Here is a 12,898-nt window from a genome sequence, read left to right on the forward strand (position 1 = left end):
CAGGATGGTCTTGAACTCCTGACCTCAGGTGATCCACCCATCTTGGCTTCCCAAAGTGCTGGGATTACAGGCGTGAGCCACCACACCTGGCCCTATTTTTTCTTTTCTTTTTCTTTTTCTTTTTTTTTTTTTTTTTTTGAGACGGAGTCTTGCTCTGTCGCCCAGGCTGGAGTGCATTGGCACGATCTCGGCTCATTGCAGCCTCTGCCTCCTGGGTTCCAGTGATTCTCCTGCCTTAGCCTCCCAAATAGCTGGGATTACAGACACCTGCCACCACACCCGGCTAATTTTTTTGTATTTTTAGTAGAGATGGGGTTTCACCATGTTGGCCAGTCTGGTCTCGAACTCCTGACCTCAGATGATCTGCCTGCCTCAGCCTCCCAAAGTGCTGGGATTTCAGGCGTGAGCCACTGCACCCAGCCTATTTTTTCTTTTAATAGAGATGGAGTCTTACTATGTTGCCCGGGCTTGTCTTGAACTCCTGGGCTCAAGCAATCCTCCCACCTCAGCTTCCCAAAGTGGCCATAGAGGTTTGATAAGAATATCATTCCAGCAATAGGAATACAGGATGGATTAGAGCCACAAGGATGTCCGTAGGACATTTGCTAGAGTGCCTGGGCCAGGACATTTACTTAGTTTTTCTCACAAAGGTGTCTGTCACCCATGGCTGATTTCTGAAATGAATCCACAAGCCAGGAACATTTGTCTAAATACTTTAATTAAATGCATTGTAATATGAAAGGCAGAGTGTAAATAAAGTGTTCATGTTTACTAAGAAAACAGACTAAGATATTCCAGGTAGCTGAATACACTTTGATAATAAAATTTGAAACAGCTTCTTGGTTTTCATTCTATTTAAAATATTTATGTAGTTAAAAAAATAACTGACTATTTATTTTCTATCTAAATGCAAGAAATGCTGAGACATTTTAAATGAGTAGAGATTCAACATACATAAAGAAGCATCCTGTTTCAGCTACAGAATTATAATACTTCTGAGCTGTTCCATTCATACCTCAGCAAACAACCAGTCCAATTCAATTTGGAGAAGAATGCCAGCCTCAAATTCAATTTATTTAATATCTAAGTTTTGTGAAAGTGCTGAGTTAAAGGAGTTATCTCAGCAAAATTAAAACACTGCTAATCTCATTTCAAAATCAATTTTCTTTCCAGGACAATTCTTGGGAACCTCAAGAATCTCTTGCTTTATATCATAAGCAGTATACATTTAAGAACTGATATCTAAAAGAATAAGTACATTCGTACAAAAAAGATTCCTTATAAAATAGGATCTCACAGATAAGGTGTTGTTGAAGCATTTTTCCATTTACTGAAAAGCAATGTGTTTATTAGCATATCTGAAATACTTGCTAATGGTGGAAGCATTCTCTGTGCTTCGATCTTAGACTATGTGGTACAAATATACAAACAGTAAATGGAGACGAAGGAAAAATAACTGCCTAAACTCGCAGAGTTCCCCCATTTAAAACATGTTTACCAGTGAAATGATGTCTGCACAAGATTGTTTTATTGCAGCATTATTTTTAACAGCGTAAGATAGGAAGCAACGCAAATGCCCATCAATGGGAGAGTCGTTTAAATGTTATCATACATCCATTCAACAAACTAGATTGCCATCCTGAAAAAATAAGCATGCTCTTTAAGGATAGGGAACAATCTCCAAAGTAAATTAAGTGAAAAATAACAGTGGCTCTAATATGTGTTACCACTTCTGTTAAAATTTAAAAGGAAGGGAAGAAGCAGTTACATATTTCCTTGTATAAGCATAAAATAACTCTGAAAGGATACAGGAGAAACTGTTAACAGTGGTTGCTTCCAGAGAGGGAACCAACGAAGCTGGGTACTGGGGTAGGATGAAGAATTTTTATTGGATGTCCTTTTGTACCCATGTAAATATGTTATTGTCTATTAAAACACATTTTAAAGCTTTTTTTTAAAAAAAAAAAAAAAAAGGGTAAAATAATAAGGTCAATCATCACTATATTCAATGTGATGATTACCCGGATCACGTGACAAGCCATCAACTAGACAAATCTGTTTCTGACTCTGGGGTTTGGAAATGCTTAGACCAGCCTGGGGACTCCCACATTCTTTCATTTTTCCACAGTGGAAATGAATGTTGTTTTTAGTGGATTGGACAAATACATACAGACATTTGCAAACCTTCAAAGGCCTCTGAGCAGCTCACATTTTCCTGTAATTTTATATAAAATGGGCAGGACCTATTGGAATTTCAGGTCCTTTATGTTCACTGTTGCAGGTGAAAACAAATGGCCTAATACTAGAATACTAGATTTTGTTTTTAATCACTCACTCCCCCAAGAGCCATTCGGTATGCAAATAAAATCCTCTTGATGAATATTCATTCCCTGAATGACCCTTTTTTCTTTCTTTTTTTTTTTTTTGTGTGTGTGAATCATAAAAGCAACATGACACGATCTGGAAAGCTTTAGGGAATGTAAGTGCTGTCATCAGCTGGGAGATTTCATTTTCTAGGATTAATTGAAGTTGCTGCCACCATCTCTACAGCGAGAGTGTCAAAAGTGAGTAACGGACTGATCCCTGCTGGCGAATGGGGTTTCTCAGGATGACAGGCAGAGGATGCTCCTACCGGGCTGTCCCTCCTGGCAGAGGCAGAAACGCTAGTAGCCCCTGGCCAGTAAGTCCATTTCCCTTCTACCTGTTCTGAGATAATGGCATTGCACTGGAAGTGAATAGAGTCTGGGGAAGATAAGCACTAACTACCTTAATGGGCATCTAGCCCCCTACTGTGATTGCCCGCAAAGGAAAACAGCGTCCCAAGCTCAGCTCAGAACCGTGGCAATTCTCAGCTGAACAGCTCAACTGCCCTCCTTTCTTTGTTTTTTTGTTTGTGTACGTTGTTGTTGTTTGCTTTTGTTTCTGCTGCTGTTTTGTAGAGATGGAGTCTCAACATGTTGCCCAGGCTGATCTTGAACTGCTGGTCTCAAACAATCCTCCCATCTCAGCTTCCCAAACTGCTGGGATTGCAGATGTGAACCACTGTGCAGGGCTGTCTTTTAGTTTTTTTGAGACAGGGTCTCACTGTGTCCAGCTCACTGCAGCCAGAAACTCCTGGGCTCAAGCCATCCTCCTGCCTCAACCTCTCCAGTAGCTGGGACTACAGGTGCACACCATCACGCCTGGCTATTGTTTTTTGGTTTGTTTTTGTTTTTGTTTGAGATGGGGTCTCGCTATGTTACCCAGTCTGCTCTCCAACTCTTGGCCTCCAGTGATCCTCCTGCTTCGGCTTCCCAAAGCACTGGGATTATAGGCATGAGCCACCATGCCCGGCCGTGAAGTATTTTCTATCCTTGAAATGTGTTGGACAAATTCCTGAGGGGAAACCCCACACATTCAATAATCCTTTACTTTTTCAACAAAGCTTCCCATGTATTGGAGCCTCATTTTATCCCCCACCCATGAACTTTAAAAGTGGAAAATCATTTTGTTCTTAAAAAGAGGAACAGTCAGGACAAGGTAGGGCTCTCAAATGATAGTGAGAGCTCAGGGACTCGAACACTTGATGCAACTTGTCGAGCTCAGGCCCAGCCCCGCGAGGAGCTGAGTCGGGGCTGGCGTGCTGGCGGGGCGGTCAGAGCTGCAGCCACTGAGGCCACGACTGCGGAAAAGCATCTCCTCTTGGGCCGTGGGGGAAGATGGGGCGCTGGGGCGCAGGGGCGCAACGGGCGCTGGGGACACACCTGCCGGAACTGCGCGCGGGATCCGCCTCACCCCACCTTACTCCGCCTTCTCCTCCCTTTCCTCCAGCATCTCCACCGACAGGATCTGCTCTCCCGGTTCCGGGCCCGGGCTCATGCAGATCCTCACCGAGTGCTCTTTGGGCTCGGCCAGCCCCTCCTCCTCTCCCTCCGGCCTCCCAAGGGAGGCAGGCGGTGGAGAGCGCGGTGGAGACTCCGGGGGCTCGGGGGGCATCCGGGGCGCGGGTGGGTCGGGGGCGGCCTCCTTTGGGGGCATAAATTGGTCTGGAGCGGCCGAGCCTTCCTCTCCCTTGGCGTCTTGCGAGCTCTTGGCCTGGAATCCAGAAAGGGTGACTCGTGAGGCACAGACTCTCGGAGGGGTCTTGGACACCTCCCTGTTCCAGCCTTTTTGGACCCCCAAAGAGGACAGCGCAACACACAGCGGGTGAAATCTAGTGGGTGGGGTGGAGCCGCATCGGGGTTATTTAGGAGAAACAAAATACATTATGGGGAAAGTGTACAGATTAAAAGTCCCGGTTGGATTTCGTGGAAAGTCTTGGGATGTCTTAGATCTAGGCTGTGGGGCTGGAAGCTGGGATGAGGCTGTTGTTTCAAGTGCAGGGCCCCTCCCCCGAGTATTGAAGCAAGCCAGGCAGTGACTCTGAGGGAGTACCCACAAGGCCTCTGCAAAGGCTGAACCAACCATCTGTTACCAGGGGTGGGCACTCCTGGAGTGGATGAGAAAACTCCAAGCAAACAGGGTAACAAGTGATGAGGGGAGAGGCTGCTGGGGCTGGGCCCCCTTTCTGGGAAGTCTCAAAGGTTGAGATCCTCAGGGATAGCCTGGGGCTGGGTACCCCTGGTATTGGGCTGCGCTGACCCTGTGTGTGGGGACTTGATGGATACCTCCAGCCTCCAGCCTGTGCTGCCTCCCACAAACGATGGCCATGGTCTTCGCATCAGTAGGGGACTGGGTAATTAAATCAAGCCTTTGTGGATACCTGTGGCCCCTCCCACTCTGCCTGACCCCATCTCTGCACGGAAGGAAACCGGAGAGGGAGCAGCTCCCAGAGGAGGCCAGGATGGTCCTCAGCTGCCCAAGACCCATGTGAAGTGGTGTTTGTGAGTTTCAAGTGAGAGCAGTCAACGTGCTTGTGCAGAGAGACCTGTGCCATTTGCTCAAGTCGTAGGATATTGAAGGAAAGGAGGAATGGAGGGGGGCAGCCAAAATGCTCCAAGAACCCAAGGCCTCTCTTGGGACATGCTTCTCCCTCTGTCTCAGTTTTTCCCTATGTTTTGGTAACCCTCTCCCACCCTCCCCTGTCCACCCTAAACTCTATTTTTTTTGGTTTTTGTCTTCTTTCTTTCTTTCCTTCTTTCCTTCCTTCCTTCCTTCTTTCCTTCCTTCCTTCCTTTCTCTCTCTCTCTCTCTTTCTTTCTTTCTTTTTGACGGAGTCTTGCTCTGCCACCCGGGATGGAGTGCAGTGGTGTCATCTCAGCTCACTGCAACCTCTGCCTACCAGGTTCAAGCGATTCTTCTGCCTCAGCCTTCCGAGTAGCTGGGCTTATAGGTGTGTGCCACCATGCCTGGCTAAGTTTTTGTATCTTTAGTAGAGATGGGGTTTTACCATGTTGGTTAGGCTGGTCTTGAACTCCTGACCTCAACTGATCTGCCCACCTTGGCTTCCCAAAGTGCTGGGATTACAAGGGTGAGCCACCTGCGCCCAGCCCACCCTAAACTCTTGACAACGCATTTCCAGGGCAGGATGCTTAGATGGTGAGCATTGTGGAACTTCCTGAAACATAGTGCTATGGCTGGAATCAGCAGCTCATGGGAAGTTAGAAAAGTGCTTTGCTGTGTTCAACATGCTTTTCTAAAAGGCCTCCAAGGTAATCCTGCTTGATCTTTACGACCTCATGAGGCAACCCTCAGTAATCCAAGTCTCGGAAAGCTTGAGGAGCTTCCTGGGTCATGGAGCTAGTGGGTGACAGAGCTGGGATTTGGACTTGTGTCTCTGAATGTCTAGTGAAGAGCTCCCTGCACTCTGCCATTCTGCCCTGGTTGTTCTGATTTGGAAGGGAAGTGCCTTTTAATGGAACACTCATACAAATTTAATTCCCATCTGAAAGCTGCCTTGCTGAAGAGCTACCACTTAGGAGCCACAAGCCCACCCCAGCTGAAGCTCTTGGTGTACTGAGAGCACCCTTGGAGTTCCTGTCTAGTCAGCCCTCACAGCAGCCAGCACTGAAGACCCCTACTTGCCAGCTCCACCTTAACCTTGACAGTTTGTGAGCCAGGCAATCACATCTTTCCTCAGTCTGGGGTCATTGGTGGCTGTATCTGGAGAATGTCTTGGTACCCCAAATGGCTTTGATGTCACTCACCAGACTTCTACTGTCAAACAACATCTGGATGGGTCTCCTGGACTCTGACACAAGGCTGGATTGAGACTGAGTTCACTGGGCTCCTTTGAACTCTGCTGTGTAGACTGTTAAGCCCAGTCTGCCTAACCCCAGTCCCTCTCCAGATCCCCAGCAGCCTTCCTAAAGGACAGCGGTGAACAGACATAATTAATGTAATCATTCTACTTGGTATTCTTGGCTTTGGTCACAGAAAAAAGTCCCAGAACTAATTTTAATGTTCCCCATAGATTTATGGGGGTGGGGACATTTGGCACTTTGCCTGTGTGAGAGGTTTTTACTTTCAAATTTTTATTTTTCATTTTTTGAGACAGGGTCTCACTCTGTCACCCAGGCTAGAGTGCAATGGTGCAATCACAGCTCACTGCATTCTCGACTTCCTGGGCTCAAGTGCTCCCAGCTCAGCCTCCCAAGTAGCTAGGACCACAGGCACGTGCCACTAAGCCTGACTAATTAAAAATAAAAAAAGAAAAAATTTGTAGAGACAAGTTCTCGCTATGTTGCCCAGGCTGGTCTTGAAATCCTGGCCTGAAGAGATCCTCCTGCCTTGGCCTCCCAAAGTGCTGGGATTACAAGTGTGAGCTACCATGCCTGACCCAAATATCTTAAATTGTCAGAGACACAGTATTAAATATGAGGATACACTGTCTTCTGGGGAGGGACATTTGCTTCTCACACCCTCTCCTCTAACCTCTGCAACAGTATCAAGACTGCCTTTTAGAGATCCTGCTCCCAGCCTACTCTCAGTCCAGGGGCGGGTATGTGACCCAGGCCTCTTTAGAGCACCATAGTGCCCTGGCCACACCGAATGGCTCAAGAATTGGCATGTGACCCAATTCTGTCCAATGACAGTGAGTCCTGGAACTTTTGCTAGAATCCCTGGGAAAGAGGTGCTTTCTTTCTGTTGGAGTTGCTATGCCAGGAGGATGTCATCCTAGAACTGTTGAGAACCTGCCTGGAGATAAAACCATCACTGAATAAAGCAGAGATGACACAATGGGAACACTCGTCCTGCTGGCATCATTCGGGCTTTTGGATCCAGGCTTGCCTGAACTTTTCGATTACTTGACCCCTAATTCCCGTTTTTCTCAAGCTAATTTGAGCTTGCACTCTGTCACTAGTAACCAAATGAGCCCTGACTGATAGAAAAAGGAGGGGGAAGACCCTAAAACTAAATGTGTGGCCCACTCTTGGAGACCCCTCGGCCTTCTCCCTGGCACATATCCGAAATGGACGTGGTGGCTGGGTTCCCAACCACATTACCTGTTCCAGCAACTCTTGCTGCTTTGCAGCCGCCTCCAGCGCGGCCAGTTCTTTGAGCCGGGCCCGGAGGTGAGCAAGTTTGCCGCCTTTTGCCCCCTTGCCACCCATCTTTCCTGTCATAGCGAGGGCAGCACTGAAGAGCTTTGGGGTGCCCGCCCGGGGCGGAAGGATCAGCATGCTCTTCTCCTCCTTGGGCTTATTGTTGTTTCTCAGCATGCGCCTGGAAGAAAGCAGCATCCACTTACATCACAGACGCACTCTGGGGGAAAAGAAAGGCTCGCTTCTGCAGCCTCCTTTAAGCTGGAGCTGTGTAGTGGTGGTGATTTTGGCTGGTGATTATAGAGAGCTTTTTCTGGGCCAAGCGTCGTGTTAAGTACTTTATGCATTGCATCTCATTGAAGGATCAGAACAACTGTAATGAGGTGGGTCTTACTGTCTGTTGTACCTTAGAGATGAGGAAAATGATGCTCAGAGAGGTTGAATAACTTGTCTGAGGTCACATAGCTAGAAAATTCTTCTCTTTCCTTCCTTTCTGTCTCTCTCTGTCTCCTCTCTTCTGTCTTCTCTCCTCTCTCCTCTCCTCTTCTCTTCCTCTCTCTCTCTCTCTGTCTGTGTCTCTGTCTCTCTCTCTCACAGGGTCTGGCTCTGTCGCCCAGGCAGGAGTGCAGTGGCATGATCATGGCTTACTGCAGCCTTGACCTCCATGGCTCAAGCAATCCTCCCACCCAAATAGCTGTAACTACAGGTATGCCCCACCACAATTTTTTATCTTTTTATAGAGACAGGTTTTCGCAATGTTGCCCAGGCTGGTCTCAAACTCCTGGGCTCAAGCGATCCACCCGCCTTGGCCTCCCAAAGTGTTGAAATTACAGGTATGAGCCACTGCGCCTGGCCTCTATCTTTTTTTTAACCAGCAGAAGAGTTAGGAAATCCTGAAGGACACTTTCACACAGGGAATTGGGAATAAGATGCCCAGGTGGAAAACGAACCAAAGCTCTTTCCTTCTCCTTTTGCTTCACTGTCACCTCCCCCTAGTCACCATCACAATTATCAGCATTTATTGAGTGTCTATATGTGCCAGGCCCTCTGCTCCATCCTTTGCAGGCACCCTTCAGTGGACCCTATTACCCCTTTCCTGGTGTCCACGCCTCTGTGTGGTCCCCTTCCCTTGAGGATGGGTGGGGTATGTGTCTTGCTTTTAAACAATCGAATACAATAAGCGCTATCACTGGTGGAATATGTCACACAGGACTGTGATCTCTGTCTTGCAAGAGGATTCTCCCTTGCTGACTTTATTTATTTTTTATTTGATTTTTATTTTAAGTAATAGAGACGGGGTCTCGCTATGTTGCTCAGGCTGGTCTTGAACTCCTGGGCTCAAGCAATCCTCCTGCCATGGCCTCGCAAAGTGCTGGGATTACAGGCATGAGCCACAGTGCCTGGCCTCCCTTGATGACTTTGATGTAGGGAGCAGCCAGCTGTGTTGGAGAAGGCCCACATGGCAAGGACCTGAGGCCAGCCACTGGCCAATTGCTAGTGGGAACTGGGGCCCCAGTCCTACAACCCCAAGGAACTGAATTACACCAACAGCCATGTGATCCTGGAAGTGGGTCCTTCCCCCATCCAGACTTAAGATGAGAGCCTGCTCCGGAAGACATCTTGATGACAATCTTGCAGAGGACCTAGCTAAGCCATGTCCGGACTTCTAACCCACAGAAACTGAGATGGCAAATGTGTGATTTTAAACAGCTAAATCTGTGGTAATACTGTTATGCTAATACATACTCTCTCATTTAAGTCTCACAACAATCCCCATAAGTAGGTCTTATTATTCATCCTCATTTCCAAATGAGGGTATAGAAGTTGAGAGGGGGTGAGTAACTTTCCCAAGGCCACACAGCTAAGAAGCGGCAAAGCTAGAATTCAAACCCACACTTCTGACCCCAGTGCCCCAGATATTAATGATTACAAAGCGACATTACATCATTATCTTCCTGGACACTGACAAATACCCCTGTGACATGGAAAGGGCTGAGATTATTGTGCCTCTGACAGTTGGGGAAATTGAGGCTCAGAGCAGGGGGAGTGACATGCCCAAGGTTACCAGGAAGTGGCAGAAGCAGAATTGCCACCCACATCTAATGGCATGTACCACCCTGTTTCTCTAGATAAGGGTAGATTTTCCATCAAAGAGAGCCCTAGCTTTTTACTGGGAATTTTTCACACTACAAACATGCGGTGAGCAGTTTGTCTCAAGAACAAACGAATTCTGCCTGCAACCAGCGGGCCTAGACAATGAATTGGCAAATTCATTCGTTGAGGCTCCAGCAAAACTTGTTTGTTTAAAAATGAGGCCATTACTGGCTGCTTATCTAATCAGAGGCAATGGGTTTAAATTGTGCATGTTGATATTAATTGCCCAAGATTTGCATTTCTAGCTGGAGATCCCCCAGGAGAACACAAACATGATAATTCACCAGACGCCTCTGACATGCGCCAGCTCGGCACTGTCCCCCATGTTATTTGAGTCCATAATTCATGATGTGACAGCCCACAGGAAAGCTGAGGGTGCTGTGAAAATGAACTATCTTTTTCTTTCTAACAAAATAACTATTTATAGGACCTTTGCTGATTGCTAATAGCTGTCTCTGTTTGGAAACATTGAGCTGGCTTCTGGGGCATTTCCAGATTAGGGAAATTTGTCCTCATTTTCTGATGATGTATGCTTCCCTGTAACTGAGATTGAGCAGTCAGCCTGGAGCAAGTCACCCACATAAGACCTCTTCATCCTCTTTCTTGGAGTGGTCAAGCCAGAGATCTCAGCACTTCACTTCTTTGGGGACCCAGGTCCCCCATCTGCAAAGCAGGGAGCTTGGACAGAATCTCACACGTGGCCCTCACCAACTCAGATGTCCCTGGGACTATGGTTCTCAGACAGTGTATCTCCCCTGATGAGCAGAGCTCATACACAATCCCCTGCCTCTCTGGTCAAGCTGGCCTGGCCAGCAAACAACCACTCTGATGACTCATGGCTGGGACCCCCATTCCCACGCCCCCTGCCACGTTGCCGTGAGGCCTGTTAGCCCCATTCCTTCGCCTGGCTGCCTCCCACCCACACCTCAGCCTTCTCAGTGTGGACACAGGTGCACAGGCACTGTCAGGAATGGGGGCCTCTGCACGGCTCTTGGGAGGTGCCTTTGCGGTCCCATCTGATTTGCCAAACTCTTGCCTAACCCACCCAGCGGGATGGGATAACAGCTAAAAGCATGGCTTTCCTGAGCTTTGCTCCTCCTGGTGGGGGCGGGGGCAAGAAGAGAGGGTGGGGAGACCTGGTACCAGTTTTCAGTCATAAGCAGCTGAATCTCATGATTTGCAGTAATTATGTCCTATAAGATCTCTGCGAACACTGAATTAGCAAATATGGAAACATTGCTCCTAGGGGAAATACAAGGCTAGATTCCTACAAATCTCTCATCACAACATTCATCAACCATAATACATAAACTTGGCCAGGCGTGGTGGCTCACACACAGTCCCAGAACACTGGGAGGCCAAGGCGGGAGATTTCTTGAGCCCAGGAGTTCGAGGCTGCAGTGAGCTATGATCGTGTCACTGCACTCCAGCCTGGGTGAAAGAGCACAACCCTGTCTCTAAAATTAATAATAATAAACTTGTCTTATGTGTGTTTCTTTTTAAAGACATTATTATTATTATTATTATTTTGAGACAGAGTCTCACTTTGTTGCCCAGGCTGCAGTACAGTGGTGTGATCTTGGCTCACTGCAACCTCCGCCTCCCAGGTTCAAGCCATTCTCCTGCCTTAGCCTCCCGGATAGCTGGGATTATAGGTGCCTTACGACCACGCCTGGCTAATTTTTGTATTTTTAGTAGAGATGGGGTTTCACCATGTTGGCCAGGCTGGTCTTGAACTCCTGACCTCAGGTGATCCGCCCGCCTCAGCCTCCCAAAGTGCTGGGACTACAGGCGTGAGCCACTGTGCCAGCTAAAGACATCTTATTAAATATAGATTGTTGTTTTATTAACATTGAACACACAGCCAACAGCACTGTAATTCATGCCTGAATGAAACTTATCTAACACACATATTTTCTGTGTAAGGCACATCGCAGACTTCTTGTGCTTAGGAACACAAGACGGCACTTCAGCGCTATGCTGGGGGGCCATTTTAGACAGTGCAATCGCCAACAAAAAGCACAAAAATGCAAAAAAAAAAAAAGAGTGGCATTATATGGACCATAAAAAGACACCTCTTTGCAGTACAAGAGCTGAAACCAGAAGACAGAACTGGGACTTCAGCGGGGAGCGTGCACTTGGGGTGACTCAAGTATTTTGTTGCTCTGGGCATGTCCTTGAATGAGCACAAAAGCCTGATAGTATTGATCTTGGCATTACGAGTCCATTTCAGTGAGGAGGCGAATTTGCAAATATGGAGTCCATGAATCACAAGGGCCCACTCTACCTCTCTGTCCCTCGGGAGAGGAGGCACTGGCACACACCACTGATGTGGTGGGGAACATGGGGAGATTTTCTGGGAGAAATCAGATAGACTGGGTTCTGGAAGGGCCCAGTGGGTTCCTTGAGAGCAACCAGGTAAGGTGAGTTTTGGGACAGCTTCCTTCCTCAGGAGACCTCAGTGTCTTGTGTGCATGATGCTTGGACATCAACACTACATCCTTTTACCTCGAAGCTGCCAAAGGGCTCCTGTGAAAACCTAAGGCACTTCAAGTCACTCCTCTGTGTAAAACTCTCCGTGGCTCCCATCTTCCTCTGAGGTCCGACCCAATCTCTTCCCCTAGACTCCTCTGATCCCATACCAAGCTATGCTAATTTTCTTGCTGTTGCGCCACCCACACACTAAGCCTGCTCCTCCCCAGGGCCTCTGCATATGCTGTTCCCTCTGCCCAGAATGCTGTACCCAGCTCACTCCTTTGCTTTGTGCAGGTCTCGTTGAAATGCCACCTGCTCAGAGCAGCTTCCCCAACCAGCTTATCTCAGGCAGCCCTCCATCACTTCCTGCTCCTCCCGTGGCTTTGTGTTTCCTCATAGTCAGACACATCACATCATCGCTCATCTTTCCATTGTCAGTTCCCTGACTAGAATGTGAGTTTTGTTTGGTCCCTGCTGTGTCCCCAGAACTCAGCACTGTGTACTCGATACATCACTGTGCTGTAGGAACGGATGCTGGTGAGTTTCTTCCCTTTGTTATGACAGCTCTCTGTGCAGTTTATTTATGGTGTCATTGTATAGAATGAAGGGGAAAATACGAATGTGTGATACAAGACAAGGAGGAAAACCCAGACATGTGGATTAAAAAGGTTTTAGCTAATTGAAAAATTATAGGGTAAATTTGATGGCTACAGAGGAAAAATTGCTTATTTATCTTAGAGACAGGGTCTTGCTCTGTCACCCAGGCTGGAGTGCAGTGGCACGATCATAACTCACTGTAACCTTAA

At 47.5% G+C, this 12,898-nt stretch overlaps 1 protein-coding gene across 1 annotated transcript in view; it reads right to left on the reverse strand.

Annotated features, from left to right (window-relative positions):
• Positions 1-700: 700 nt before the first annotated feature.
• Positions 701-12,898, reverse strand: part of CNGB1 (cyclic nucleotide gated channel subunit beta 1) — a 95,491-nt gene continuing 83,293 nt past the window's right edge. Inside the window, exons 32-33 of the mRNA XM_024233667.2 lie at positions 7,425-7,644; positions 701-4,074 (exon numbers count right to left, since the gene is read on the reverse strand). Coding sequence (XP_024089435.2) covers positions 3,781-4,074; positions 7,425-7,644 — 514 coding nt within the window. The 3' untranslated portion in view covers positions 701-3,780. The remainder of the gene's footprint in view (positions 4,075-7,424; positions 7,645-12,898) is intronic.

Source organism: Pongo abelii, chromosome 18 (assembly GCF_028885655.2).
Source record: "Pongo abelii isolate AG06213 chromosome 18, NHGRI_mPonAbe1-v2.0_pri, whole genome shotgun sequence".
Lineage (NCBI taxonomy): Eukaryota > Metazoa > Chordata > Mammalia > Primates > Hominidae > Pongo > Pongo abelii.